The sequence below is a fragment of the Neolamprologus brichardi genome, chromosome 23 (genome assembly GCF_056152115.1).
Source record: "Neolamprologus brichardi isolate AB-2024 chromosome 23, ASM5615211v1, whole genome shotgun sequence".
Taxonomy (NCBI): domain Eukaryota; kingdom Metazoa; phylum Chordata; class Actinopteri; order Cichliformes; family Cichlidae; genus Neolamprologus; species Neolamprologus brichardi.
This window is the reverse complement of record NC_142125.1, coordinates 31,321,497-31,348,158: the sequence shown is the minus strand read 5'-3', so window position 1 is coordinate 31,348,158 and position 26,662 is coordinate 31,321,497. Positions and strand designations below refer to the sequence as shown.

Genomic DNA, 26,662 nt, shown 5'->3' with positions numbered 1-26,662 from the left:
CAACTGTTAATGTGGGCTTCTCTTATTCATGTTTGTGCTGTTGCTGGTCCTTTAGCATAGTTCCTATGTTTTTCCTTCCCAGTGTTGCCAAGTGTGTGCTGATAGGGTATTGTCTTAATGTTGGGGTTTTTCTGCAGTACTGTTTCGTCATTACCTTACACTTTTAAGCACATCAACTGTTGTTGTAATTTGGTGCTATATAAATAAAATTGATTTGAAAATGGAACTGAATTGATTTCATATAGCTTTAGTGTGTAGACATATTTTTAAAATGACTATGTAGACCTGCAAATTACCAACACATCACTATACTGGGACCTTTGTACAAACCACAAAGTCTGCTGGAAAGTGTGGAAACCTACTGTAACCTTACTATAATTCTCAACGTTTTTTAAACAAAGACCCAACCTTACACTGACATTTGAAAGAAATGCACGCTAGAAAGTTCCATCTTATGGATCCACATTCTCACCTTCGGTCCAGGAACGCCCACTCCCTCCGGCCCAGGTTCTCCTGGAAGTCCAGGCAGCCCAGGAGGACCCTGAAAATGCAAAAAGCTGACTTAAGTATGGATTTCCAGAAAGAAGTGTAAGTTAATATTGTACTCTGAGTATAATACTTGAAATTGAATAAGAAATTGTCTGACTTTTATAAAATAATGCAATAAAACAGGATTTAATGTGTAAAAATTGGAACAATCCCCACAGGGGGATTTTGTTACCTTTGGACAGCACCAGGTTAGCTGCTTCTCATTGTTCCTGGACTTTATGCTAAGCTAAGCAAAGCTAAGCATCTGGTTTACAGACCAAACAGTTGGTATCAGTCTTCATATCCAACCCTCAATGAGAAAGTAAAATATAGTAAGTGATTTTTTTCTTATTTTTTTTAAGGCACCACCTTTATTCTTAATGCCCTTAATGCAAATCATGTTCATTTCATCTCCCTCTGGTTTAAGTTAAAGGAAACATACTCAGGATATATGAAAGGGCCACCTACTGTAAAGTTGGGTAATAAATGTCTCACTGATTGATAGAGGGTTGGAACTGAGCGGCAGTATAAGAGAGGCAAATGCTAGATGGATGGAGGACTAGATATAGTATGCAGATGAAAGGTATGGCTGTACAGATTTATGAGGAGACATATGTCATTGTCTAAATCAGCTTCTCACCATGGGGCCAGGATAGCCGTCTCCTTTGGGACCAAATGGGCCTGGAGGGCCTCGATCTCCTCGGTCACCCTACAGGAGGCAGATACATAGGTATCAATAATTCATTCATACAAGGGATACAAAGAGATTTATAGACTTGCAAAACAAACTAAAGTGGAATATGCACATAAATGGACACATATGCTCCTTTGCTTGGTCCCTTATATTAACCCTCTCAAGGCAGGCGTTGCAGATTTGCAACAAGTAAAAGCTAACAACCTGATTACGACACATACATATTTTATGAGGTTTTTTTTGTTTTTTTTTTTACCACTGCAGGGATTCTTTTGTGCATTAGCAACAAAAACTTAATTTGAGCCTGAGAGGGTTAAGTATTGAGCAAAACATAAAAACAGGTTGTAGCATTTTATTAGCTGAGATTTTCAGCAAATGTTAGCATATGGAAAGCATGACAGGATGTACAGTTGTGCTTCCCATCCTAATTTTTGACATATTCTCTGTTCTTTCTAGATGGACTGTAAATGGCCTTGATGATGAAAGCACAAACATATGTTTCCTGATCTGCCTCTCGTTACTTGTTTGATTATTGATTCTTTTCCAGATTTGGACGCACTCAGCACATGTTTAAATGTGTTTGTTCGAAAATCTGACTCATGCTTGTTTCTACAGGCAGACACCCAATAGAAATGCAATACATATTTATATGTGTATTTCTTTTTCAACCAGAGAATAATAATATCAGTTTTACCTTAGGACCAGGAAGTCCATAGCCAGTCTCCCCAACTGGACCAGGAGGGCCATTTGGACCAGGATCACCCTACAACACATTTTTAGTAACAAAGCTGCCCTTAGTACAGAAGGTTGTACATAGATGTGCAACATGGATGTTGTACATCTAATATAAAAAGGTTAACTTTAATAGACACTATATATACAATATAAAATGTAGAACATTTTAGGACTGTGCTGTTGCTACTTAGAAGCAAATTAAAGACTTCTACCACTGATAATATTGTTTAATAATGGGTTAATGCTACGAACTAAACATACTAATTCAATTCAATAATGTAGTATGTATGTAGTACAATAACGATAATGCCAAAAACAAGTTTACGTGCATCAGGAGAATCAATGTTTCTTTCTACAAAGAGTCTTGGAACAACCTAAAATAACTACCACATATTTTGTGAAAATGTGAAGAAAACATGACGAATCTCTGAGTCTTACACTGATGGCTCAGTAAAACTGAATCTGTTACCTTGGGTCCAGTGATGAAGCGTCCTGGAGGACCAGGCAAACCCAGCCTGCCTTGCGCTCCTGGTTCTCCCTGACAAAGTTTATTGTATGCAAACTGGTTAAGACCAAAAACGTACAGAGGATATTTTCTCATTATCTCTTTACAGGTAAATGTTAATGATGGCCTAATGATTGCTCACCTTTGGTCCTGAGGGTCCAGCAATGCCTGGCGGCCCAGTCAAGCCTCTGATTCCTCTTTGGCCTTGGTCACCCTTGAAGGTCACATCAGGAATATACTCACTGGTCTGACTTACTTACTGACTCTCAGGAAAATGAAATATGGAATATTACTTTTTTACCTTTTCACCTTGGATACCAATTCCAGGAGCGCCATCTGGCCCTCTTAGGCCAATAGCTCCGGGCTCGCCCTAAAGACACAGATGCATCTAAGTATTTGGCCCCCTTCCTGTTTTTTTTAAATGTTATACCTATTTGTCATACTTACATGTTTTACATCATCAAACAAAATGTAATAATAGATTTTGCTAATCTGGTTGTAACACCCTTGTTAGTAAGAACTGCAATTCAGCAACTGGCAATTGCTGAATTGCAGTTCTTCAGAGTCTTTCATATCAATGCAGAAGAATCTTGGCTCACTCTTTGGACAAACGTTTTAAGTGGAGACTTTTCAAAAACCCAAAACCTTTATTTGGTTGTTTTTGAGTGATTCAGAGTAAGCCAAGTGGGCTTGAGCTTCAGGATATGAACTGATGGCTGGACATTCTCTTCAGGATTTTCTCACAGATAGCAGGCAAGTTGTCCAGGTCCTTAAACAGCAAAGCCCCAGACAATCATACTACCATTGTTCATAATGGAGCTCAATGTGGTTTGCTTGAGTCCTAAAGCCTTAGAAATGGATATATAATCCTTCTGCTGCATTGGTTCTTGAGACCTTTTAGCCTACTTCACTTGATCAGGCACGTTTTACTTAAGTGATTTTTTGATACAACAGAAAGTTGAATTACCATGTACAGCGAGATAGATTTGGATAGCTTTTTCCCTTAATAAATAAAATGATCATTTAAAAACTCCATTTTGCGTTTGCTCAGGCTAAAAAAATCTTCAAACTACCTTCTGTCCAGGGGCCCCATCCTCCCCTGGAAGCCCAGGCAAACCTGGCATTCCTGATGATCCTGGTTCACCCTGAGGACAGATTGGAGGCTCTGTATGAGTTTATGGAGGGAATGTTTAATACTTTAAATAATGTATACTGATAACTGCTGCTGATGTGGGTTTTTACCAAATGGTTTCAACTCACCTTAGCTCCAGGGTCTCCAGCCCCTCTCTCCCCTGGAGCACCAATTTCACCTGGAAACCCTTGGTCTCCCTGTGTTAGGCAATAACATCTTCACATCTTGTCATAATTACTAAAACACTTACACCAGTATTGTTAATATTTGCTAAGTGGACTATTACCAGAGAGCCACGTATTTTTTAAGAAAATATACTTGCTGGCATTATTTTGTACAGGCCTGGTCACACCAGCGTTTATGCTGAGACACCAGGAAGACTTGCAATGAAAGTTTACATAACAGCTTAAAATACAGGACGGACTGAGTACCTGGTCAGTTTAGCATTCAATTTACTTTTATTTAACATCCTCACCCAGTTGTCCACTTGATAATCTGTGTGGATATATCGCTCCAATTGCAGGTTAACCTTTAATTTCTGTTTTCAATGCTGAGAGCAGAACACGTATAATAGAGATAAATGTGACTAAAAGCATCAGCCTTGCTTGGTTGGCTATCAAATCATTAATCAGTTTGCCAGATCCTGCAGTTTAAGTCATCATTGCTAAGCATTATACCACTTAACTATGTAACGTTTCAGGGTCATATGATCCCGTTCCAACTATAAGCTCTGTGGCTTCCACATAGAGATCCTGACCCCTTGTTATTACCACTAAGATTTTGAGCATATGTACAAACCTTGGGCCCAGGCATGCCTTCTCCTGGTGGACCTCTGCTTCCCGGTGGCCCCCTTGGACCCTCTATGCCCTGCAGGTATGAATAAATGCAGTAATTAAAAGAAGCCTGAATGGAATCTGTAAACAGGGAGTGTTTTTGCTGAAGGCAGAGTAATTAGAATTTTTTCTGGGACATCAGAAGGAGGCGAACTTTTCATCTAACACAAAATTTAAATGATTTCATTGGTTCAGTGCAATATATGTTTCTGGTTTAAACACATATTAAAATTAAAAACAGTTTAGCATGAAAAGTTTTTCTTCTTCCAGTAGGCTGGTTTATTATTTTCTATAATCGGGTGATTAATGGAGACTTTTTCAGTCCTATTTTGAATCCTTTTCTTTAAATAAATTCAGCTGTACAGAAAGCCCTGTGTGAGAGCACACCTGTCTCCCTCTCTTCCACAAGTGAGTGAATGGTGAACTAGAACCAGACCTGTTCTGATAGCAAAGAGCTGATGTTTTGATGACAGTGAAAAGCGCTTTGGCTAAGCTGTCAGCAGCCAACAGTTTCCACTAGTCTCCACTAGCTGTTGTTATTGTGTCAGAGCGTGAATTTTTATGGCCTTCTGCATCATGTTGTTTAAATTATGATTGTTGATCAAAAGCTTGTATTAATAAAGCAACACCTGATCTCATGTAATCATAATTTCGGTCATTTGTTATCAAAGAATAGGGAAAAAGTAGCTCAAAGCAGATGCTTCTTTACTAAAATATCTTAAGTGGCAGCAATAACTTTTTATTTATTAGTAGGTCTGCAAAAAAAAAAATACTGATGCTAGCAGCTTGAAGGTGTTTTATTTTGGCACGGGCATGATTTAAGCTAAATGCTAATGTCAGATTGACCTGTTCTCAACGAACGTGCTACAATGAATTTCTTGGCAGAATTATTGTTTACTGTGGTCAGTATTGGGGAGTTACAGAATACATGTACAGTCGTTACATATTTAAAATACAAAATATGAGTAACTGTATTCTGTTACAGTTACCGCTTAAATAGATGATAATTAGAATACAGTTACTTTGGTGGAATAAATGGATTACAAAGCAGTTTTTTCCTGTTTCATATGTTAGGTTATCCCCTCTCTAATTTTGGTAATTCTGTCCTATCAAGCTCTCCTACTTGTTGTTACTGACAGTTTATTACAGTTTATTCTTGTTTTCCTCAAGCTGTTGTCAATTTGTTAACTTTTCAAGCTAACATGCGTTTTTTTTGTGTGTGTGTGCAAAAATACTCCAATTTGGAGTCTCAATTGAAGTCATATTCCAAGTCTTGATTTAGTACTTCTAAACTTCTGTAAACTGGCATACAGTGTAAACCATGTCAATTAATTTTAGTCCTCCTGCAGTTAGTGGACACCACGCTCCGTTGTTATGTCGAAGAAAGTAATATTGCACTACATACTTGTTAACTGAGTGATAATATTGTTTAATTTCTAAGAACCTTGACATTGGTCATTTTATTTACTGTATAAATCCAAGCAGGAAGCACGTTTTGATAAGTGTGATTTGGCCATCAAAACGTCCTACCTATAGATATGTACGATGGAGGCATAAACCACGTAAGGTAGTATATTCTGATAAGGTAGCACAGATTGATTGACATGACTATAAATTTACGCTACGGTAAGATGTTTTGACAAAGTAGGACGTTTTGTCAGAACACCGGAAACCCAGACAAACACGCAATAAGAGGCTGTACTGTAAGCGTCCTGTTAATGTTGGTAGCATCAGTTACACATTGGACCCGGAGCCAGCACAACAGAGCCAGTAGTGCACAGGCAGGAATGCATTTCTTACTTGGAAATTCCAACGTAGTTCAGCATGTTTGCACGCTCCTTAGCACTAACAAAGGGCTTCGCTTGGATTGAGAATCATTGATGAACTACAAACGTCTGTCGTATTGCATATAGTATCTTACTTAAACAATACATTTGCCTCATTATGTTATTGATAATTGTCAGTTCATCACTATTACCTTACATTAACAAGTAAAAAAAATGTAATAAATAAAAAAAACTATAAAAAAATTCAATATAAACCCACTGTGATTATAAAAACATGAAAAAAATAATGTATTAGAGCCACTGTGGGAATCATATTATGAGTCCAACACTTGCCTTCTCACCCTGTATGCCTAGTCCTGGGAGACCGACAAGCCCTGGAAGACCCGGTGGCCCAAAATCCCCCTACAAGTTCAGATAACAACATGTAAATGTTAATAGGTTGACAGTACCCCACACTGAAATGTGATTTATTATATGTGGAAAACACCCATCTGTATACAATTCTATAGCGCTGCATTATAATGAATTAATAATATAGGCCACACATGATGACATCTGCTCCTTTTGCCTCACTTCGTTTTATCTGCCACATGCTATAATCACATCTCAAATATATGATGGTAATGCAGAGAACCCTGCAGGCGGTGTTTGTCATTACTGCATGAAAACATTGTGATTACCTCCAATAAACTTCACTACAAAGCCCACGGTAAAACTGTCAGCAACATCGGTGTCGAGAACACCCGTGTAAATCACAACGAAACGTTTTTTTTGGGGGGAAATGATTTTTCATGTAGCAGAAAGAATTACAAAGCTAAAAATCAACTCAGCCTTTCTTTGTCTGTAAGTCTGTGAGCTAAAATGCTGCCAGATGGCTGTGAAGCTCTACAAACACATCCTGAAAGACAAACCTTTACCTTTATGTCTATGTCTGACTGTACCTGACTGCAGGCTAACTTTTCCACATTCATCAGCACAAGCAGTGAAACTGCGCTCCTCCTACACTATCCATGCTTTGACCTTGATTCATCATCTGTGGACTGTGACCTCCTACATAACACTGCACTGAATGCATTCATCCGTGGCTCTGCCAACTTATGGCCTTCTTCACAACAGGACTCCGGCTTTCTCTTCATGGCTGTGTGAAGGCTTTTCAGCAGGCGCCTTAGTTAAGGCCTCTTTAAACTCCACCTTGTCTCCTTTGATTCCAGCACCCAGCTGTCCTCTGGGTCCCCGTGGCCCCTCCAAGCCTCGCTCTCCCTGCCAAGACGGACAAAAAAGTTACTGCAAATTGACTCTTGAAATATTAGTAAGATGTATGGAAATAATGCCAAAATAAGAGCAGAAAAATAAGTATAAAAGTTAGAATAATATGATATTAGTCAAAATACAGATGTTATTTTCCAAAAGTCCTCACACGGTGTAAAACATTACACGACTTTGAAGCCAAACAGGAGTTTTAGTTTAACCAATGTATCATCTTTCAGCTGCTTCCTCATTCCCCGAGGTTTCACCACAGCAGATGGATCCACATACTTGATTTGGCACAGTTTCTGTACCAGATGCCCTCCCTGACACAACATACAGGCCTGGGCCCTGCACTAAGAATACACTGGTTTATAACCCCTCCCACTCACCCACCCAAGGCTGGATTTATGTCTCCTCAGTGTCAGACTGGGGATGTCTTATATGTAAAGCAAAAGTGTTAACCACTACAGAATGTCTTGCTTTTCCTTCACAATGAATTATTTCAACTTTTTAATCTGACTTTAAAGAGAATGATGGCTTTGTAACTGAAAAGCTGCCATTGGAGTAATGTGCATTACGAGCTGTTTCTCAGTTAGCTTCATGGCTTCTTGTGATGTCTGGCTTAGCAAAAACAAAATGCTTATTGTTATTATAAATGTTCAGTTGGATTTATGTCAGTTATTGATAGAAGAGTGTAACTTGCTCACCAGAAGTGGCCTGAAAGATCCAAACTTACACACAGTTTCTGTTTCTTCTACGGAAAGCAGAAGTAGCCGTACTATATACTATATAGGAATATTGTGGTATTTCATGTATTTCAAAACGTGCCTAGAGGAGATATAACGATTACACAAAGAGAAAAAGCAGGAGGAGAAATTCACTGAGGGATTAGAAAGATAATACAGGATGACAGTCAGTAAAATGGAAAAAAAAATGCTGCATAATGTCCTGCACTTTATAGACTGCAGAAAAATCCGATTTCCCTTAAGGAAATATTTCTGCGTCTTCCAAGGACATCCAAGGACAACAGAAACAATGTCGCATAGAGGAGTACACTGGTTAACATGCCGCTCTTGCATGTTAGCCTCAAGAGGTAAAGATTTACTGTCGTAACTCTATGATCCCTCACAAGCTGAGGTGCTAATGATGTGGAAAAAGCTGCAGAGCTCCTGTGAATCTGGAGCCTGTCGAGGCTTGTCATGTGAAGAATGCGGCTTTGGAACAAGAACGCCATTAAAAAAAGTGGGGAAAAAGCACCCTTGAGGCCAATCTTCAGCAGTGGGGGGGCTGGCTGATACCATCACCAAGGCAAGTCGCCAAGTGATAAATCAAATAGTAGTCTGAAGCAGTCTAAAGTTGAAAAATTCACCTGAATTCCACTTCCTGTGATACAAAACTGCTCTGTTAGTCTTATAACAAAGCCAGAAAGTTTTTACAGTAACTACGTTTAATTTAGCTGTGTGCATTTATCAAAACAACAGAAGTGTGACAACTGCACAGATCTGACACCTGTAATTTGAAAGAAACCACAAACATTTTACAAAGGAACGCTTCCAACAGTAATAATACATTTTTGCAATTACACTGATGTTGAGCTATGTTGTTTTTAATTGCTTGGGGAATCAATACAACTTTTGTGGGAGATAATTAAAATGATCTAAGGGCGGAGTCTGATAAATATTTTAATATTTTTCAACACTAAAAAGAATAAAATAACTCTGCTGGATGTTTCAAATTGTCTTAAATTTTCCACTTTCATTTCAAAAATGTCTCTGTCTGCATGAAAACACAAAAAAACACGTCACTCAAAATCATGCCAAAAGAACAGGTGGAGGCATAAATCTAAACATACAGAAATGTTGGCCAATCAGAAGCCCATAAACAAAAACACGCTGTGCAATCTGAAAAAGGACGGGAAAACTAAGAATAACAACAGGAAACATTAAAGCATCACAAAAACATGCTGTGTATGTCTTCTGCACAGTATAAGGAGTACATTTCTCACACTCAAATACTGAATGAAATATTTCTTGGGCCCAAAAATGTCAAAGATATCTCTCATGTGGAAATTGCTTTGGAAAACGAAAACAACATGAGAGAAAGTATATATCCACATGTGCACTTGTGCTTAAAAGACACTGAGTGTGCATATATGAATGTGTGTGCCTGATGGCCTTGAGAAAACACAGACATAGGAAAAGACTCTCTCTATGAGTCACTGACATGATACCCTGGCTTTTTTCTTGAGTCATGTCTGAAACTTCTGCTTTATGTGGAGATGTTCTCATGTCCTGTGCTGGATACAATCAACGGACTAGATCACAGCACGAGTTAATGAGAGCCATACCACACTGTTAATTTATGGAACTTTTGTGTTGAGTTATCATGTCTTGTAATCCTACACATCATCAATTTCCTGTCATTACATTCTGGAATCTGGAGCCCAGATGGATCTTTGTGTAGGTCAGTTTGTAGATATGAAAGGTATGAATGCCACCAGGGTCAAAGGGGTTAAAAGAGTTTCCCTGGCTGTTTTTTTACACAAAAAAGATCAGACTTAAAAAGCATGAACGCTAACTCACCTTTGGTCCAGGCAGACCTTCTCCTATCAGTCCTCTCTCTCCTTGGACTCCCTGTGGTCCTTGAGGTCCCTGAGTAAAACAAAGGAAAATGAAAAGATGTCTCACATGCAAACTAGGTTGTCTCTGAAGATAAAATGTAATGTCCCTGCTTGAATGTCAACATTTCCTTCTGTTGCTTCTTTACTTGTCTCTTGTCTAAGGTGTGGTGACAAACTGGATCTAACCCCCGCCAAATGTTTCCATCTGGCCAAGGTATTAGCAATAGATCCTTAAACAGTGAGGGGGGATCACAGAGGGGAAGGTTTGCCTTCAGGGACTTTTGCCAGAAAGCTTTTTTTAAAGTCAGGTGTAGTAGTTTATAGAGCAGCAAGGTTCACATATATTTGAGGTTTTATTGGATGTCTGAGAGACAAGAGACAGGAGACTGAGGTTGGTGTTCCATGTGTTTCCAAATGTCAAAATTCTGATTTTTATTGTTATTCTTTCATATTTTCATATTTTAAATTACTTTTAAGTTGTACTTTGGTTAGATTTAGACAGTACATTAATTTGGTTACATGTATCCAAAAAATATTATGTTGGTCAAAATAGACTTTTTAGAAAATACCAAACAAGTTATAAACAAAAATATTTCATAATCCATTTTAAGACAGTCCAAACACAGGATGACAATGACCAAATATTTCTCAGCATGAGCCATCATTTACCTGCAACAGAAGTTTAAAACTTGAATTAGATATTATGTGTAGCTAGCCCTCCTGAGTATTTGTTACATTTAATAAAAACTGTTGATGATATATAACTGTTGATATATATATATATATATATATATATATATATATATATATATATATATATATATTTACAAAGGCATAATATATATAATATATATTTCAGGGCTTTCGATATATATATATATATATATATATATATATATATATATATATATATATATATATATATATATATATATATATATATATATATCGAAAGCCCTGAAATATAGGACTTTTAGAACCAGCTCACAATGTTAGCCTTAGTTTTCTATAAAGAGAAATTCTCCAAGCAGTTGTTGTTGTTTTAGGTTAAGCTAGGGCCGCAAAATTAATAACATTTGAATCTTAATCATGATTTTGGGTTCCCGTAATTAAATTAACAGGACAGATTGATATTACCAGATCAAGTATTCCTCAAATCAGCGCCTGACCACATGCCCACATTCTGTATGGCTGAAGACATTTGTCCACAAACACAGTGTGTAACAAAATCTATAAGAAAATGGTCAACGTATTGTACAGAAGATACATTATTCCCTCAGCAATTATTGTTCTAAAGTTGCAATGCTTATGCAGGGTGCAAAACATTGCAAGGGAAAAAGAGAGGCATATCCCAGCTGTCAAGCACTTTGCTTTGAGTTGTAGTCACACTGATCTCAATGGTACAATTAATGTAAGTTAGATTGTCTCTCCAGGTAAAATATAATGTCTCTGCATGGCTGTCCATATTTTCTTCTGTCGCTTCTTTACATGTCAAACGATTCTATCATTCACATTTATACAGAAATAGGTCAATTTTTAAACTATTTGATACACTGCTGAAGCAAAGCTGTATGTGTCTAAGAGGTATTTTTCTTCCTAAACATGGTCATAATGGTCTTTATTTCAAATTTTCAAATTTTCACACCTTTAAAGGTTTACTCTTGTTTCTGCCTCCTTTGCCTTGTCCAAAAACAGCGCTCCTCCAGTTTAGCGAGCTAGTTGCCATAGTTACTCAGGTTGTTTCACCATTCACTATTTCAGCTGCTTGGGGGAAGGTACCAAGAGTATAATGTTATAATAATAATAATAATAGTTTGTTTATAAAATCGAAATTATTAAAACTAGAAGACGTAGTGAAATTACAGACTTTAACTATTATGTTTAGGGCAAAAAATAAAACACTACCTCTTAAGTTACAAAGTTTATTTGTATTGTGTTCAGAAAATGGGGACGGCAGAAGGAAGTTTTATTTTAAGCACCGGTTTGCTCGAACCACACAAAGGCAAATGTGTCCAAAAGTCATAGGCATAAGAAACTGGAATTCTCTCAGTGATCATCTTAAGTGTTGTATAAATGTTTCTCAATTTAAAATCTGCTATAAGAATAAAATGATAAACCAATATGAAGAAGTTGAAAAGAATAGAATTTAATTGTAGAAAAATGATCCTTTTAGTTTGATATTTAGTGGTATTGCTCATTGTTGAGTATATTGTTCTGTTTGCTTTGTTTTGTTTTGTTATGTGCAGAAAATTGTAAGAGTGTAATTTTGGTTGGCTACTTGTATTGTCACAGATAGGGGGCAGGTATCAATAAGAATTTATTCTTCTTCCTTTTCATGCATAGAAACGGTGTTACTTTAATTGAAAGGAAGGTTGTGTATGGGAATGAATTACTGCTGTACCATGTGTGAAACAAAACAAAAATAAATAAAAAATAAAAGTTTAAGTACCCCCTAGACATCATTACTCCATACCCATTACATTGTACATTTGGCATTTTGACATTACATTGCCATCATGCTAATGTGAAGTGTGAGTTGCTAGTTTATCTCACCGGTGGTCCAGGCTCACCAATTCCTAGAGGACCTGGAGGCCCTGGTTGCCCCTGGAAACCAATATCACCCTGCAAGAAAGTGAGAGGAGTGCTCATACAGGGTGAGAGTCAGGTGGATTATTATGCCTTTGTAACTTCATTTTCCAAAAGAATAGGGTAGCAGACTTTACCTTGGGTCCCGGAAGGCCAATCCCTTGTTCCCCTTGGATTCCAGGTGGCCCAGGAAGTCCCCTTTCCCCCTATAAAAAGACAAGCAGGGACAGACTTGTGGATACAAAGGCGCATAAACAGTTGCACGTACAGTTGTAAACAACAGCAAAAACTAGCAAAAAAAATCCGAAATGACTGACTTTCTTTCCCACACCCACATAAACATACATTTTTCTGCTTCCTCTCCTTCTCAGCTGTTTTTAAAGGGGACTTAGTACTACAGGGTTCCTTCATTCATTTAGCTTTATTGTTAAAGAATGCAATTATTCACGCAGAGGTCATAAATCACAGCTTTGCTGTGCAACAGGAGGGCGAGCAAGAGGCGTGAAGAGGCTGTAGAAATGTTAGCAGGCGCATACCAGTAGATTTTTTTTCTTCTGTTGCCCTTTCAAGCAAGTTGGGACAATGTTTAATGCCAGACATTAGTCTGCCATTCAGGTGATATAGGATGACAGCCAGACTATCAACACGAACATTCTTCCAAAATAATTAAGGAGGGAACACTTGGTGGGGGAGTGTGTGCTTATGGCAGAATTGGCAGGTATAACACGGGACTGGGGGCTTAAAAAGTGGAAACAGACAAATAAGCTGACAAGGTAATAAGAGATGAGCTACTTCAGAGGGCTTTCCAATGTTCCAGAAGGGATGGATCATAACTCACAATAAAAGCGTTCAAATGTATAGTCATTGAATCAGTGTTATCAGTTAGTAGAGCTACTTGACATTTGTGATGTTATTTATGCCGGCGCTGGATGAAGTTAATCAAATTGCATTTTAAATGTCAATGTTGTGCGTGTGATATTTTGCATCTGACGATCAAACACTTTATTTATGTCACATTCTTCCATATGCAGCAAAGTGTTTCATGTTTCACCACTACTACTCCACAGGTACCAGAATTATTGGAGGCTCCTTTGATACAGCTATGTAAGACTTAACCCAAAGCAGACTTCAGAGGACTTTATGTGTCCAGCTTAAAAAAAAAGTGTATCCTTTAGATAGACATCTGGTTTTTAAGATTTTGGGTCACCTTTGATGAATGATTTTGGCTGGAGAAGGGGAAAGGCCAGTCTCTGGCTCAGAGAGAATTCCATCACATATAAAGGAATGTCTGATTTATGTCTCCTTTAGTTCACTTTTGTACTCTCGGAACAAGTTCTAAAGACATGTAGTGCAGCCTTGTTGAAAATCAAATGAACTTATAGCCCTTCCACGGGGGCCACAGTGGAAGGTGGAGTGAAAAGGCTGCCACAATCAGTTGCATCTATCTTAAATGTAAAAAATGCTTTATTCTCTACACAACAATCAAACAAAAGTAGGGACTGGCTTGATTGCTTAAAAATAAAGTTCCTCTAAAGCCACTTAACGTGGCTTTGAAAGTGAGTGAGTCCTGATAGACTCACCAGTTAAAATGTCCAACGTTACAACATTAAAAACCTTATTTAGAGTCCATCCGTTTGCTTCTGCTTATCCTTCTCAGGGTCGCTGGAGCCTTTCCCAGCTGTCATAGGGCAAGAGGCAGGGTACACCCTGGACAGGTTGCCAGTCTGTTGCAGACAGCCATTCAGAACTACAGGCAATTTAGATTTTTCAATTAACCTATCCCCACAAACTACATGTTTTTGGACTGTGGGAGGAAGCCAGAGTACCCACGCAAACACAGGATAAACATGCAAACCCCACACAGAAAGACTGATAGTGGATCGAACTCAGGACCTTTTTGCTGTGAGGCAACAGTGCTAACCACCGTGCCACCGTGCTGCCCCTTATTTAGAGTATGGCACAAAAACTATTTTGGCTTCAACTGTACTACTGCTTTAATTAAGTATTTGGATACAGGCTTAAAGTGAAATTGTAGGTGTATCTATGGTTGCTTTAATTGACAGGTACACCTGCATGGGTATAGGTGTACCTACACAGGTGACTTAAGCTTCAACTCAACCAGTGATGCTGGTGCTCTTTGGAGAATTTTTACTCTCATCAGTGTTTTCATTGGGACATCTAACGATTTTATTTCATTTCTTTTTCTTAAGTAATTTCCCCATTTTTTTAACATAACTTTTAATTTCCCTGTGCCATGTTTTTCAAACATTTGTTTTCTGCTCTTACTTATAAACTGTTTTTCTTTTAGTCAATTTTCTGTCTTCACATTAATTATTGCCTTCTGGCTAAACCTGTCAGTTAGTGGTTAACTTATTGCACACCTGGAAGAGTAAGAAAATCAACACATTTTTTGCGTGTAACAAGAAAATATTTTTTTTAAAGAAAAGCAATAAATAAAACACATTAACCTTTTATTTCACATGAATTGTGTGACTTTAAATCCAGCCACCTTAAAATGACTTAAATCTACTGTATCCATTTGGAGATGTATTAACCAAAGTGGGGTTGCATCAACACTAACCAGATACTTACTCTGAATAGCCAATCACTGAAAAACAGGTTAATACATTGAATGTAGGCTGGACTATCAGAATATCCTAACAATTCATTGAAAAGCCCTCAGTTGAACCTAAATGCTGCAGTAAGAGTACTTACAGGGACTAGAAAGAGAGAGCCTATTTCTCCCACATTGGTTTCCCTTCATTGGCTCCCTGTTAAGTCCAGCATCTCTCTTCTGTGGGCCAAACTCCCATGAGACAGCCTGTTTACCTTTAGAATAAGGCTTAAAATTTTCCTTTGTAATCAAGCTTAGTTAGGGCTGGATAAGGTGAGGTAAATGGTAAATGGACTGATTCTTACATAGCGCTTTTCTACTCTGTCTGAGAACTCAAAGCATTTTATACAACTTACCCACCCATTCAAACTTCTTCATTCAAGTACTCTCATCTACGCTTTTGATAAAGCTTATAGTCATGGCTGGATCAGATTACACTGAATCCTCCTTTAGTTATGGTGCAATGGTCCTAGACTGCTGGAGGCTTTCTCTGATGCAATGATTGTTTCTCCTTTACTCACCTCTTTTAACCCTCTATATGTTCATACACCACTTTGTATTTAATAATTAGTTATTATTAAAGTCGGGCTCTCTTCAACAATATGTCTTTTGTCCTATCCCCTTCTCCCCACTTCCAGCTGGACACGGCAGATGGCTCCCCTTCCCTGAGCCTGGCTCTGCCGGAGGTTTCTTCCTGTTAAAAGGGAGTTCTTCCTTCCCACTTTTGCCAAATGGTTGCTCATAGGGGTAGTTTTCTCAGTATTATTGTAGGGTGTTTACCTTACAATATAAAGCACTTTGCATAAATGTTGTTGAGATTTGGTGAAATATAAATAAAATACAATTAAATTGTTTAAAACTGATGATGTTGGCAAAAAATTGCAAATAATATTGCAAACAGGTAGTGGGTAAAAAAGATGAAAAGAAAGTAAAAGCAAACAAATCTCTACCCATTATGTGAACCGAGGCTACACTACACTACATACTATCAGTATTTTAGATGGAAGCTTCAGACATGTCAACCACTGCAATTGGCTTCATTGAGACAGAGGAGTACTTACTTTTTTGCCCATCACACCTTCAGGTCCAGTATCACCAGGTGGGCCGGATAAGCCCTAAAAGTTAAATGAGTGTGTAAGTGACACACTTATATATAAGTAAGTAGTAGACTGATGTAGTACATTAAGTTAATGTAAATTAATTATGGATAACATAGACCGAAATCTTTGAAATAAAAATACTGTCCTGATGTCCTACTGACCTGAACAACAACATGCTAAGGCTGTATGGATAGGCTACACCTGTTGATGTGTACCTACCACTAACAGTCACTATTAAAAAAAAATATTATACAATTTAATGATACAAATTTGTCCACTTTTTTATCATTCTTAAGTGCATTGTGGGATGTTTTGACAGTTGATTTGATACCAAGAGAAATAAAATTCAAATTTACCTGAAGTCCACGATTTCCTCCTGGTCCAACTGGTCCTTCAGGACCCTGTAATAAATGACATTTGTTAAGCTTCATATTCACAAGCAATGCTTTATCAACTTTGTAATATTTGAACACATATAAGATTTGTTTCACAACATTCAAATTGCAACATACTCTGTCTCCTTTAACTCCAGGTGTGCCACACTCCCCCCTCTCTCCCTGTGATAGAATAAAAAGTGTTAGGTGAGTTCTTTAGTATAGCATCATTATGCGTAATTTAGGACTTTTATCCCATGGTTTTTCTATGACACATTTATGACACAGAGTGTAATTCCCAAGAATAACTGTATTATTGTACAATGGGAAATATGTAAACACAAGATTGACATCAAACATAGTTGAACAAAGTTGTAAAACTCAAACAAAACTGAACTGCATCACATTTCCAGTATTACTGTATTATATCATGTACGAAGGATATAATTCTGTAGTTTCCCACAAGCATGGGGAAGTTTGCATAACCATGAAGACAGAGAGAGAGACATAAAGAGAGACTAGAATCTATACATTACCTTCTCCCCTTTGTATCCTGGTTTTCCCTGTGTGTACAAAACATAACGTCAGGAGGAGAAAGACAAAGAGAAAAGCGCTGCCATAAAGTTAACAAAAAAATACTTCATTCTTCTCATTCTACAACAATGATTTATGCAAGAGCAATGCTAAGGCTTTCACACTGATCTCCAAAAGTTGATTCTGTTCATCTGGACGTAGCGTTTTGCAGGAGAAACGTTTCGTCACTCATCCAAGTGACTTCTTCAGTCTCAGCTGACTGCAGGTTTCCCCAATCTTATAAAGAGCTTTTGGAGTTTTTCCAAACAATTTTGGAGATTCTCCAAACAACTTTTGGAGATTTACTTACCTGGATGATTGAGCATCCATCAAGATGCTTTCACACTGAATTTGTCAGTCTTGACTTATCCTTGACCTTACCAACTTGATTTAAGCTCACCTCTGCTCCAATTCGACCTGGAAGTCCACCGAGCCCACTCTCACCCTGTGAAAAGGGAATTTTTGTTTAAAAAGGAAATGCAGCCCACGTTGTTTGCATGTGCTTTAACTGTGTAAAATAAATACAAGTCTGCACCTTTTGTCCTTTTGGGCCAGGGCTTCCATCCTCTCCAGGACGACCCTTCTTACCCTGTAGAGAAAAACATTGTAGCAAGGTTAAAGATACATAATCATCCATAGAGTAACATTTCTGTTTCTTAATACTTTGTATAAAATAAATATATTAAATCTTATTTAATTAACTTTATTCCCAGTAAAGATAGTGAATAACTATATTTTACTGTAACTACCTAGCAATACACCTTTAAGTCTGGCCCATGCCATCTCTTGCAGGAGACCCTTCAGCATGTTGAACAGCTGTCAGTGGAAGCAAAGGCCAATAAAATAGCCTTCCTTCTTTCTATTGCTGTTCTGCAATGCACAGTATAACAGCTCTTTTTGTTTAACAGAAACATGTTTCCAGTTCATCACAGCTGCTGAGTCTGGGAGCAGATGAGACAAAAGAGACGTGCTCTGCATGCGAGTGTAAATCCATAGCCGAACAACCGTCTGGTTGTTTTTGCTGTTTTTGTGTTGTGAACTATGCATGATCTTACATTGTAAGTATACGCCTTCTTGTGTGTGCCTGTCTTCATACAGTGTTTCCGTCAGTGTGTGCAGATAGACACAGCTTTGGTTTTGGAGCATTAGGTTTGAGAGGGTAATTACGCTGTTCTCATCCTGTGAAAATACATCAAAGCAAAACTGCAGTGTCTAATTGAAGCTGACCTTCTCGCCGCAATAAAAGATATCCTCTTGTCACGACATGGCTTTGGCAGGCAAAGGAGGTCTTTCATTGTAACATTGTATCTACTGAGATGTGTCCTCACACAATCCGAAGTTCACGGGTTGCTTTAACAGACGTGATTCTACAGATTTCTCATGTACATTTAGATCATTTCTGAAAAAATCGCTAGAGGAATTTACTCTTATGTTTAAAACCATAAGATTTACTAAACTCCCTCCAAAAATGTGCTAGTCTTTTGGCATAGACACTGAGTTGTTATCTGTGCTGTGCTTGTTATCAAACAAGCCAGTTTTGTGGTCACTGTCTTTTCAGCACAGTAGAAAAGTATGGATTATGACTGTAAAATAAATGATAACAAATGAAAATTGATAAATGAAGTGATTTTTTATAACATTATTTAGGAGCAATCATTACAGTTTAGCTCCTTTTTATTAAATATAATTTCATAACTTTATACTACAGAAATTCTTACATAGTGGCGTTTTTTAAATGTCATTCTAATTTATTATTTTTTGATCTGGAAAAGCAGAAAATACAATTTTCTAATGACTAAAGCTAAAAATGTAACTGAAGAAAGGCTGTTTAGCAGTGTACTCGAGCTGTTTAACTTCTTCTAAATTGTATTTCTCTGAGGAAGATATTTAGAATTCAAATGCTGCAGTTATTTGCTTCTGTTAAACAGAGCTCTATAGTGAGTGACAACCCCGACCCTGGTATGTTTGGAGGCTTTCTGTGAGTGAGGCTCAAAACTTAGAACACTGTACCAACTGTCTAGTAGCCTCTAGCCTCTGGGGCTTTTCTGTTGCCAGCGATACTGGTACATTACAAAAAGTAAATAATGAAGAGGACCAACTCCAAATTCTTTAACTTCATCTAAAATCATCAGGTAAACAGTTGAAACGTGGACATATTTGGGTGTTCCAACATGATAATGATCCCAAACCCACATCAAAACTGGTTTTTGAATAGATAACACAAGCAAGATAAAGCAAACTATTAACTTTTTGGAGAGGGCATCCCAAAACTCTGACCTCAGCCTTATTGAAACTATGAGTAAAAACAGGGTCTCTATCAGGAAACCAACCAATTTAAATGAACTATAAAAACAAGTTTGGTCAAATATCCATCGGAATGATACAGGAAGCATCTGGTTCAGATTTGACTTACTAAAGGACATCCAGCCAAATATATATATATATATACGAGCCAGTATATGTAATTTTGATAACTCAGTCAATTTGTTAACTCTACTGGCAACAACTTTAAATTAAACATGCTAACTGAGGTCTGTAAAGTCTGAAAAGTAGCTCTTGGGCTTTTTTTTTAGTAATTTCTTTGAGCACTGCAATATTTGACATTTGGGTGAAGTTTGGGAATATTTTCTGCTCTCAATGATCTTGCTCACTGTACAATGATGGACTACAAGTTATTTGAAAATGGCCATATAACTCTTTCCAGATTGATGCAGAACAATGATTGCTTTTTTAAGGTTACTGATGATGAGTCTCCTGCTTTGTGTTAACAAATATCTGAATGCTACAGACTAGTGAACATTCAAGATCCTTTTTTTATAGAGGTCACACCTCTCACACCTGGTTTTGAGCAACTCTGTAAAATTAAATTCAATATTTATCTTTTATTTATATGTAAAATGCAGTTCTTTTCCTTGTGTTGTTATATAAGAAAAAAGCAATGCTACCCAATTTTATTTATCTAATTACATATTACATACTTTATTTTGTAATTATTGAATATTGGACACTTTTTTGCTCCATAGACATTGGCATACTCACAGCAGGTCCACTGGGTCCCCTCTCACCCTTCTCGCATGCACATTTGCTCTGCACGGGGCACTTCAAAAAACAAGAGAAGAAGAGTGAGATGGACCCTACAGGGGCATATATAACAAAATATGTCTGGAAAAACATGAGGCTCAAGACTTACCCCTTCATCAGCCACAGCTGTCTGTGATGGAAGAAACAGAACAATATCAAGATGTTGTAACCTTTTTTTTTTTTTTTTTTAACATATATACAATTCAACAGAGTAGCTCAAAATTGAAGGTAAGATAATATTCTCAGTATTCTGGCTTCAAAAGACACATCTAAAGACACGTCTGTTATTAGAGGACCTGAGTGTTGCTGTTCAATGAGAACTAAAGATAAAAGACAAGTTCTCAGCTGGAACAGGACTACATGATCATGACATACAGATGCTGACTGTACAAGGCAATGAGATGAAAGTCGTGAGTGTAGATGCTGCTGGGCTGTTGCATGCCATGAGAATTCAGTCTGTCAGATCCAGTGTTCTGGGAACCTCGGCGCAGGTTTTCCATAAAGATTTTCCTTTGTCATATTTGGATGTGTACCACCTGTGTCAACAGTAAAGCTTAAGTTTGAAGCCTGAGTGGCATTTCAGGGGCTTGTTGAATGATGAAGCATGCTTGCATGAGTTTGCTGTGTTGCTGTACTTACTGCACCCAATTTTCCCACAAAGCATTATAATGTGAAGCACATGTTGCTGCCAGTAGCCTGGAAGCCTGTCTGGAGAATGTTTCAGAGCAACACATGCTGCAATTGTCTTGGCAGAAATACTTGTAAAAGTTAACTTACCTAACTTAAGTCAACATAAAATGTTTCTTAGTTTCATCACGTTTCTCTACAGAGTTTTATTGCTAATGACAGCAGATCTATTACCATGGCAGCCGGTAGCAGGTGTACATAGGGGATGCAATAAGGCAAGAAATCAAAGCAGTGGGTGGTAACAATGGCAGCAGCAGTGGAAGTGCTTATTCAGTGCCTTGAGATACTAAAGACATTTGATTTGGAAAGCATCTGTCTGCATAATGGCTTTTTGAAGATTTTATCTGTCAGAATTCTTTTCCCCTCTGGAAACAGGCAAATATCAAACATACATGCAATTTCACAAGCAGTGTAAGAGCTGTAGATATATGCTTTCTAGCCAGTTCAGAATGATAACGTGTAAGTCTAAACATGCATGAGTGTAGGCTTTTCTTCCAAGGTGCTTAAATGAAAATGTATTTAGAAAACTATAATTGGGCAATTTATATTTTTGTGCCATGAAAAATTAATTGCACCCTGCATGATTTCTTTTTGAATTTTTGTATTTGTCAAACCCCCAAAAAGCAACAAATGAAATGTTGCATCAGGTTAAACACATTTTAGTATGAGAAAAAGCAAAATGAATAAATACAAAATGTCCTTCTTTAATGATTATTTAAGGGGGGGGGGGGGGGGGGGATTCCAAAGCTTAGTTCATTTTCACTAGGCACGCCCAGGCTTGATTAACGCCATACTCGATAAATCCTGAAATCACTTAAAAAGAACCTGTTTGACAAAATGAACTATGCTAAATGATCTCAGAAACTAACACATCATGACTCTTTCTTTTAAAAAAAAAAAAAACAGTTGAAAAACAATGTCAGGAACAGAGTCTGGAAAAAACACTTCAAGGTTTTGGACTCTACTGATCCACATGAAGAGCCATTATTCACAAATGGAGAAAACTAGAAACAGTGGTCCAAAGGTGCCTCAATAACTAATACAACAGGTCACAAAAGAACCCAGAACAACATCTAAATGTCTGTGAAGGTTCTCAGTCATCAAGGTCATTGAAGTCTAAGGAGGGTCATGGACCCCTTATTGATCCTCTACCTAATCACACGAGCCAATGTGTGAAAATGGTGCGCGTCACAATCCAAGCCAAGGTTTCGGGGGAACCCACTGACCCAAACCCGTTTTCACACCTTGGCTCGTGAGATTAGGTAGACGATCAGCAGGGGGTGCATGACCCTCTTGGGGGACACTTCCACAGGGCTTAAAATCTGGGACTCTCCACCAATTGCTCTACAAACTCAAGAAGCTTCTCAGATGAGAGGTGAAACGTCTTCAAGAAACTTAAACAAGTCCAGACGCTTTTCTTTCCAAGCTCCTTAAACAACAACATCTAAATAAATGCAAGCTTCACTTTCCTCAGTTAAGGTCAGGGTTCAACAGGAAGAAAGAGCCTGGACAAAAATGGCACCCGTGGGAAAAGTCCAAGTCAGAAAAACACATAAAGGCTTGTCTCATAGGAAGGCTTGGGTAGCATTACAGCTTAATAACTTAAATCACTATTTTGTGTTTACTCTGGTTATCTTTTTTAATATTAAAATTTGTTTGATTATCTGAAATATGTAAGTGTGACAAATGCCAAAGACTAAAAAATCAAGAAGGGGGCAATTTTTTTTTTTTATTGCGGTGTACCATAAAAAGCTAATAAGCCAGTCTGGAATCTACTTTGTTTGCTATAGTGTAGCATACAATCCAAAAAAAGCAAAAACTAAATGTTGTTTTTACTCACAATTTCTTTAATAACTTTTTCCACAACGTTTCTGTCCTGCAGGTTGTGAAGGTAGCGGGAAGCTGGAGAGTTAGCAATTAGCTGCAGCTGTGCTTTATTAGCCAGCTCGTTGGCTTCAGGCGTGATTCCTATGGCAAAGAAACGGACACCCTGGTTCTTGGCATCAGCCACAGCTGAGAATATGTCTGGGTTCCTTGGATGAGAGATGCCATCAAAGAGCAGAATGGCCACCTTTACACTGCTGGTATCTGACTCTTCTGAGTAGATGCGGGTCAAGTTAGTGATGGCATAGGTGGTGTAGGTGCCGTGGCCAATGTACACAATTGGAGAAATTCGGGCCTTAAAGTCTTCTGTGCCTCGCCACTGTTTGAAAGTCTTCTCTATGATGACGTGACTGCTGTACTGAAGGAGGGCTGCACGGGAACTCAACCCCCGTCCAGTCTGCAGCCGCAGGCCCTGCAGCCGGTCCATCAAGTCTAAGGCAAAGCGCTTTTCCTGGGCATGGTTGTCCTTAGCGCTCTCTGAGCTATCGATAAGAAAAGCTATCTCCAAACTGCAGTCCTCATCAACAAGCGCTGCAAAGAGAGGAGTTAGGCTTTATGAAACATGCAATAGCAAAAATATCAGCTGCCTTAAACTGAAATCTCTCAGCTTTTAAATATTAATGAAGCTATTAGTGAAGAGGCAGGAGAAGACAAGACAAGAGAGCAGAGACGACACGTAGCAAAGGGCCTCAGGTCAGAATCAAATCGCATTAGATTATATTTTGTCTAACATATTACATTATGTTATATATATATATATATATATATATATATATATATATATATATAACAACAGTTGAGCATTAAATTATAAAATACATCTACACTTAGAGTAATTGTTAAAACTGACAAAAAGGTGATAACACTGTTTTTCACAGTAGGTAATGGTGGTGTCCTGGATAGTAAGATATGCTATAAAGCATGGATATCATGTGACTGACAGGTTAATGACCATGAGCATCTCTCAGTTTCTCAGTCGGATTCTCCCCTCAATCCTCACAATTGCATTTTCAAACAGCACGACAGCGATGGCCAAAATTCTAAGTTGAATGAGACTCCGAACCAATGAGTGACATCAACTAATGTTTAACATTTAAAATGCAGAGGGTAAAGGACCAAGCAAGTATTTAGCAAACGAAGCACATGTTGCATTTCACTGTTAGAAGACAGCTGTTAAGCTTCACAGCAAACCTCTGGATACAATGAATTTTACTTTATTTGTTGGCTGGAAATTTTCATTTTAATGATTTCATACCCAGCCAAATGCAAAGACCCCACTGATCACAGTCAAACAAATTTCATTACTAGGGGTGACATTTTTATCAGACTGTCCTCGAGAGGGGGGAAAGGTGATTTATTGACTGTTATAGGCTGATCGCTTTTCCAGAAAAGTGTGATGACTTTGTGAATGTGACATGTCATTTTAAAAAGAAAATAAAAGTAACTCAACTTGCTGCGCCAACCTTGGTGGAAGGAGGTCACAGATCTAATACAGGCTGAGGATAAATCACATTAATCTTCACGGGAATATGTCACAGAGAGAATGTGCCTGGGGAAACAGGACTCTGAGCGAATAAAACATTTGGGTAACAGAGCACTGAATGGTCACGAGGGAGATGGATGATTCTGAGAAGCCTCAGAGATACGATCAATCCAAGTGGATTGCATCCTGCAGCGATGTCCTTGTTGAATATCATGTTCTACTTTTTACACCTGTAGCTGTACTGTTTCCTTACCTGAAGAAATTCCACACCACTTCCTCCAAATTAGAGTATTAGTGGAAAAGAAAAAAAGTAGACTCTGGTTTTCTTAGAAATGCTTGAAACAAAAAACTTACATTTGCCATTTGGAGGTATGAAGTTTGAAGAATATACTTTGTTCTTCTTCTTGGGGGTTACCGCTGGTTCTTCATCGCCTTCTTCATAGTCCTGTGCCAACAGACCCTGAAGTCCCCACAGCAGCAGGAGCCAGTGCATGGAGGGGACCATGACTTCTCTAACAGGGGTAAAGGGAAAACGATTAAAAAAGAGATGCATTTGAATACTGCGCACAAAACCCTGTACACACTCACAGAACAAGCTTTAACAAGCATAAATGTTTAAGACTCAGCCATCAAGCATGCATACCTTGCAGTGTTGCTGACTCCTTAAGAACTTGTGCCCTGTACTCCGTAGCTCTCCTGGCAGTGAAATTCAGGAGAAAAAGGTTTAAAATAGGACAAATAAGAATTTCTTCAGTCAGAGTAATTTTGATTCCATGTCCTGTGCGTCATGTTTATTGGTCTGTTGCAGAAGTTGTTGCAGTCTCCAGATGCAGCAGGCAGCATATAGTCACACCAGAAGCTGAAGCAGCAGTGAAAAGCCCCAAACCTTTATTCTGGCTCTCATGGGACTCCCATAAATTCAAGCCATCCCCAAGCTTGCATTAAATGAAGAGAAGTCCGGCCCTTTTTCTGATGATCGCTCCCTTTGGGTGAGAGTGTGGGTGGGGTAGATAGGCAGTTACAGACATTCTAGAAAGACATGACCGAGCAACCAGTAACCTTTCCCTCTAAGCTCATTTTTTTGTAATTGCTGGTTGGGTTCCAAGTGAGTATTTATCCATGTTTTCAGTGTGTTTTGTGGCAGTAGGGCAATTTAGGACATAAAGATAACGATATTATAATATGTCTGGTGAGAAAATGGGCAATCTATCTAGTTTTTCAATATACAAGATGCCTCACTCATCCAAGCACTTTTTATACACCTAAGTGCTTTTTTTGTGTTACATTCTTGCCCAAGGATACTTAGTCATCCAGATTCGAGTACCCAGAGCTTAAACCACCACCCTTCTGATTGGTAGTTGACCTGCTCTACCTCCTTAGCTGTAGCCTCTCCACTGGTGTTACTGTATTATCTAACTGTCAATATGACTGGACCATTGAAGGTAAAGCCCTTTTTTCAGGTTAGCTATTTCAGGTAACTATTTTGCCTCTTGGAGCCACTGTGAACACATTACAGTTTATAGATGGATGACAGAAGCTTATCTAAAAATGTCCCATTGACCCCCTGCTGTATATGTTATTAGCCTTCCATCTAAGCCAGTAGTACTTATTTAGGCTACAGTTTGAGCATTTTGATATTTATTCATATTTGTGTTTACCTGATAATTGTAAGTCCAGCCTTTTAGCTCAGATTTTGGACCCCACCATTAACAGAGGTAAACATCTAATCAGAATCAGAATACTTTATTAATCCCGAAGGAAATTTAGCTCGTTGTTTTTCCTGTCTGAATATACCACTAATGTATATTGGATTTTTAGAATCTATTTGTGGCTAAAAGGAATAGTAAGAGTAAAAGAAAATATAGCTGGAAGTCCCCGTCAAGCCAAGGGAACAATCACTCCATGGTCATTTTCTGTAGGTTAACCAGTGCAAGCAGCCCCGTTCAAATGACCAAAGTCATTTGATGCAGTGTTATTGCAATCAGTATAGCTGTTTTTAAATTAGTGTGTTCTCATGGGCTCAACTTCACAATAATCCAAAAAACTGGAAAAATTAAGGAAGGGAATTGTCTCTCTTAAGGTAACACACCGTGCAAAAGAAGTTACCAGAATCCACCTATGAAAACACCCAGAGCAGTTATCTGTTTTTCCTTTGACTTGATTTCCTGACATTTACAATACTCCAAACTAAGTAAACT

General features: G+C 38.1%; 1 protein-coding gene across 2 annotated transcripts in view; it reads right to left on the bottom strand.

The window, feature by feature from the left end:
* LOC102791834 (uncharacterized) overlaps window positions 1-25,398 on the bottom strand; it is a 33,309-nt gene extending 7,911 nt beyond the window's left edge. For both annotated transcript variants that reach the window (XM_035913544.2, XM_087836172.1), the window contains exons 1-25: window positions 25,108-25,398; window positions 24,819-24,976; window positions 22,938-23,512; window positions 20,520-20,540; window positions 20,369-20,428; window positions 17,865-17,918; window positions 17,730-17,774; window positions 17,293-17,319; window positions 16,895-16,939; window positions 16,739-16,783; window positions 16,344-16,397; window positions 12,806-12,874; window positions 12,636-12,704; window positions 10,045-10,113; window positions 7,406-7,474; window positions 6,548-6,616; window positions 4,393-4,461; window positions 3,723-3,791; window positions 3,536-3,607; window positions 2,764-2,832; window positions 2,605-2,676; window positions 2,427-2,495; window positions 1,917-1,985; window positions 1,169-1,237; window positions 473-541 (exon numbers count right to left, since the gene is read on the bottom strand). In XM_035913544.2, coding sequence (XP_035769437.2) covers window positions 473-541; window positions 1,169-1,237; window positions 1,917-1,985; window positions 2,427-2,495; window positions 2,605-2,676; window positions 2,764-2,832; window positions 3,536-3,607; window positions 3,723-3,791; window positions 4,393-4,461; window positions 6,548-6,616; window positions 7,406-7,474; window positions 10,045-10,113; window positions 12,636-12,704; window positions 12,806-12,874; window positions 16,344-16,397; window positions 16,739-16,783; window positions 16,895-16,939; window positions 17,293-17,319; window positions 17,730-17,774; window positions 17,865-17,918; window positions 20,369-20,428; window positions 20,520-20,540; window positions 22,938-23,512; window positions 24,819-24,969 — 2,049 coding nt within the window. In that variant the 5' untranslated portion in view covers window positions 24,970-24,976; window positions 25,108-25,398. The remainder of the gene's footprint in view (window positions 1-472; window positions 542-1,168; window positions 1,238-1,916; window positions 1,986-2,426; window positions 2,496-2,604; window positions 2,677-2,763; window positions 2,833-3,535; window positions 3,608-3,722; window positions 3,792-4,392; window positions 4,462-6,547; window positions 6,617-7,405; window positions 7,475-10,044; window positions 10,114-12,635; window positions 12,705-12,805; window positions 12,875-16,343; window positions 16,398-16,738; window positions 16,784-16,894; window positions 16,940-17,292; window positions 17,320-17,729; window positions 17,775-17,864; window positions 17,919-20,368; window positions 20,429-20,519; window positions 20,541-22,937; window positions 23,513-24,818; window positions 24,977-25,107) is intronic.
* Window positions 25,399-26,662: the final 1,264 nt, after the last annotated feature.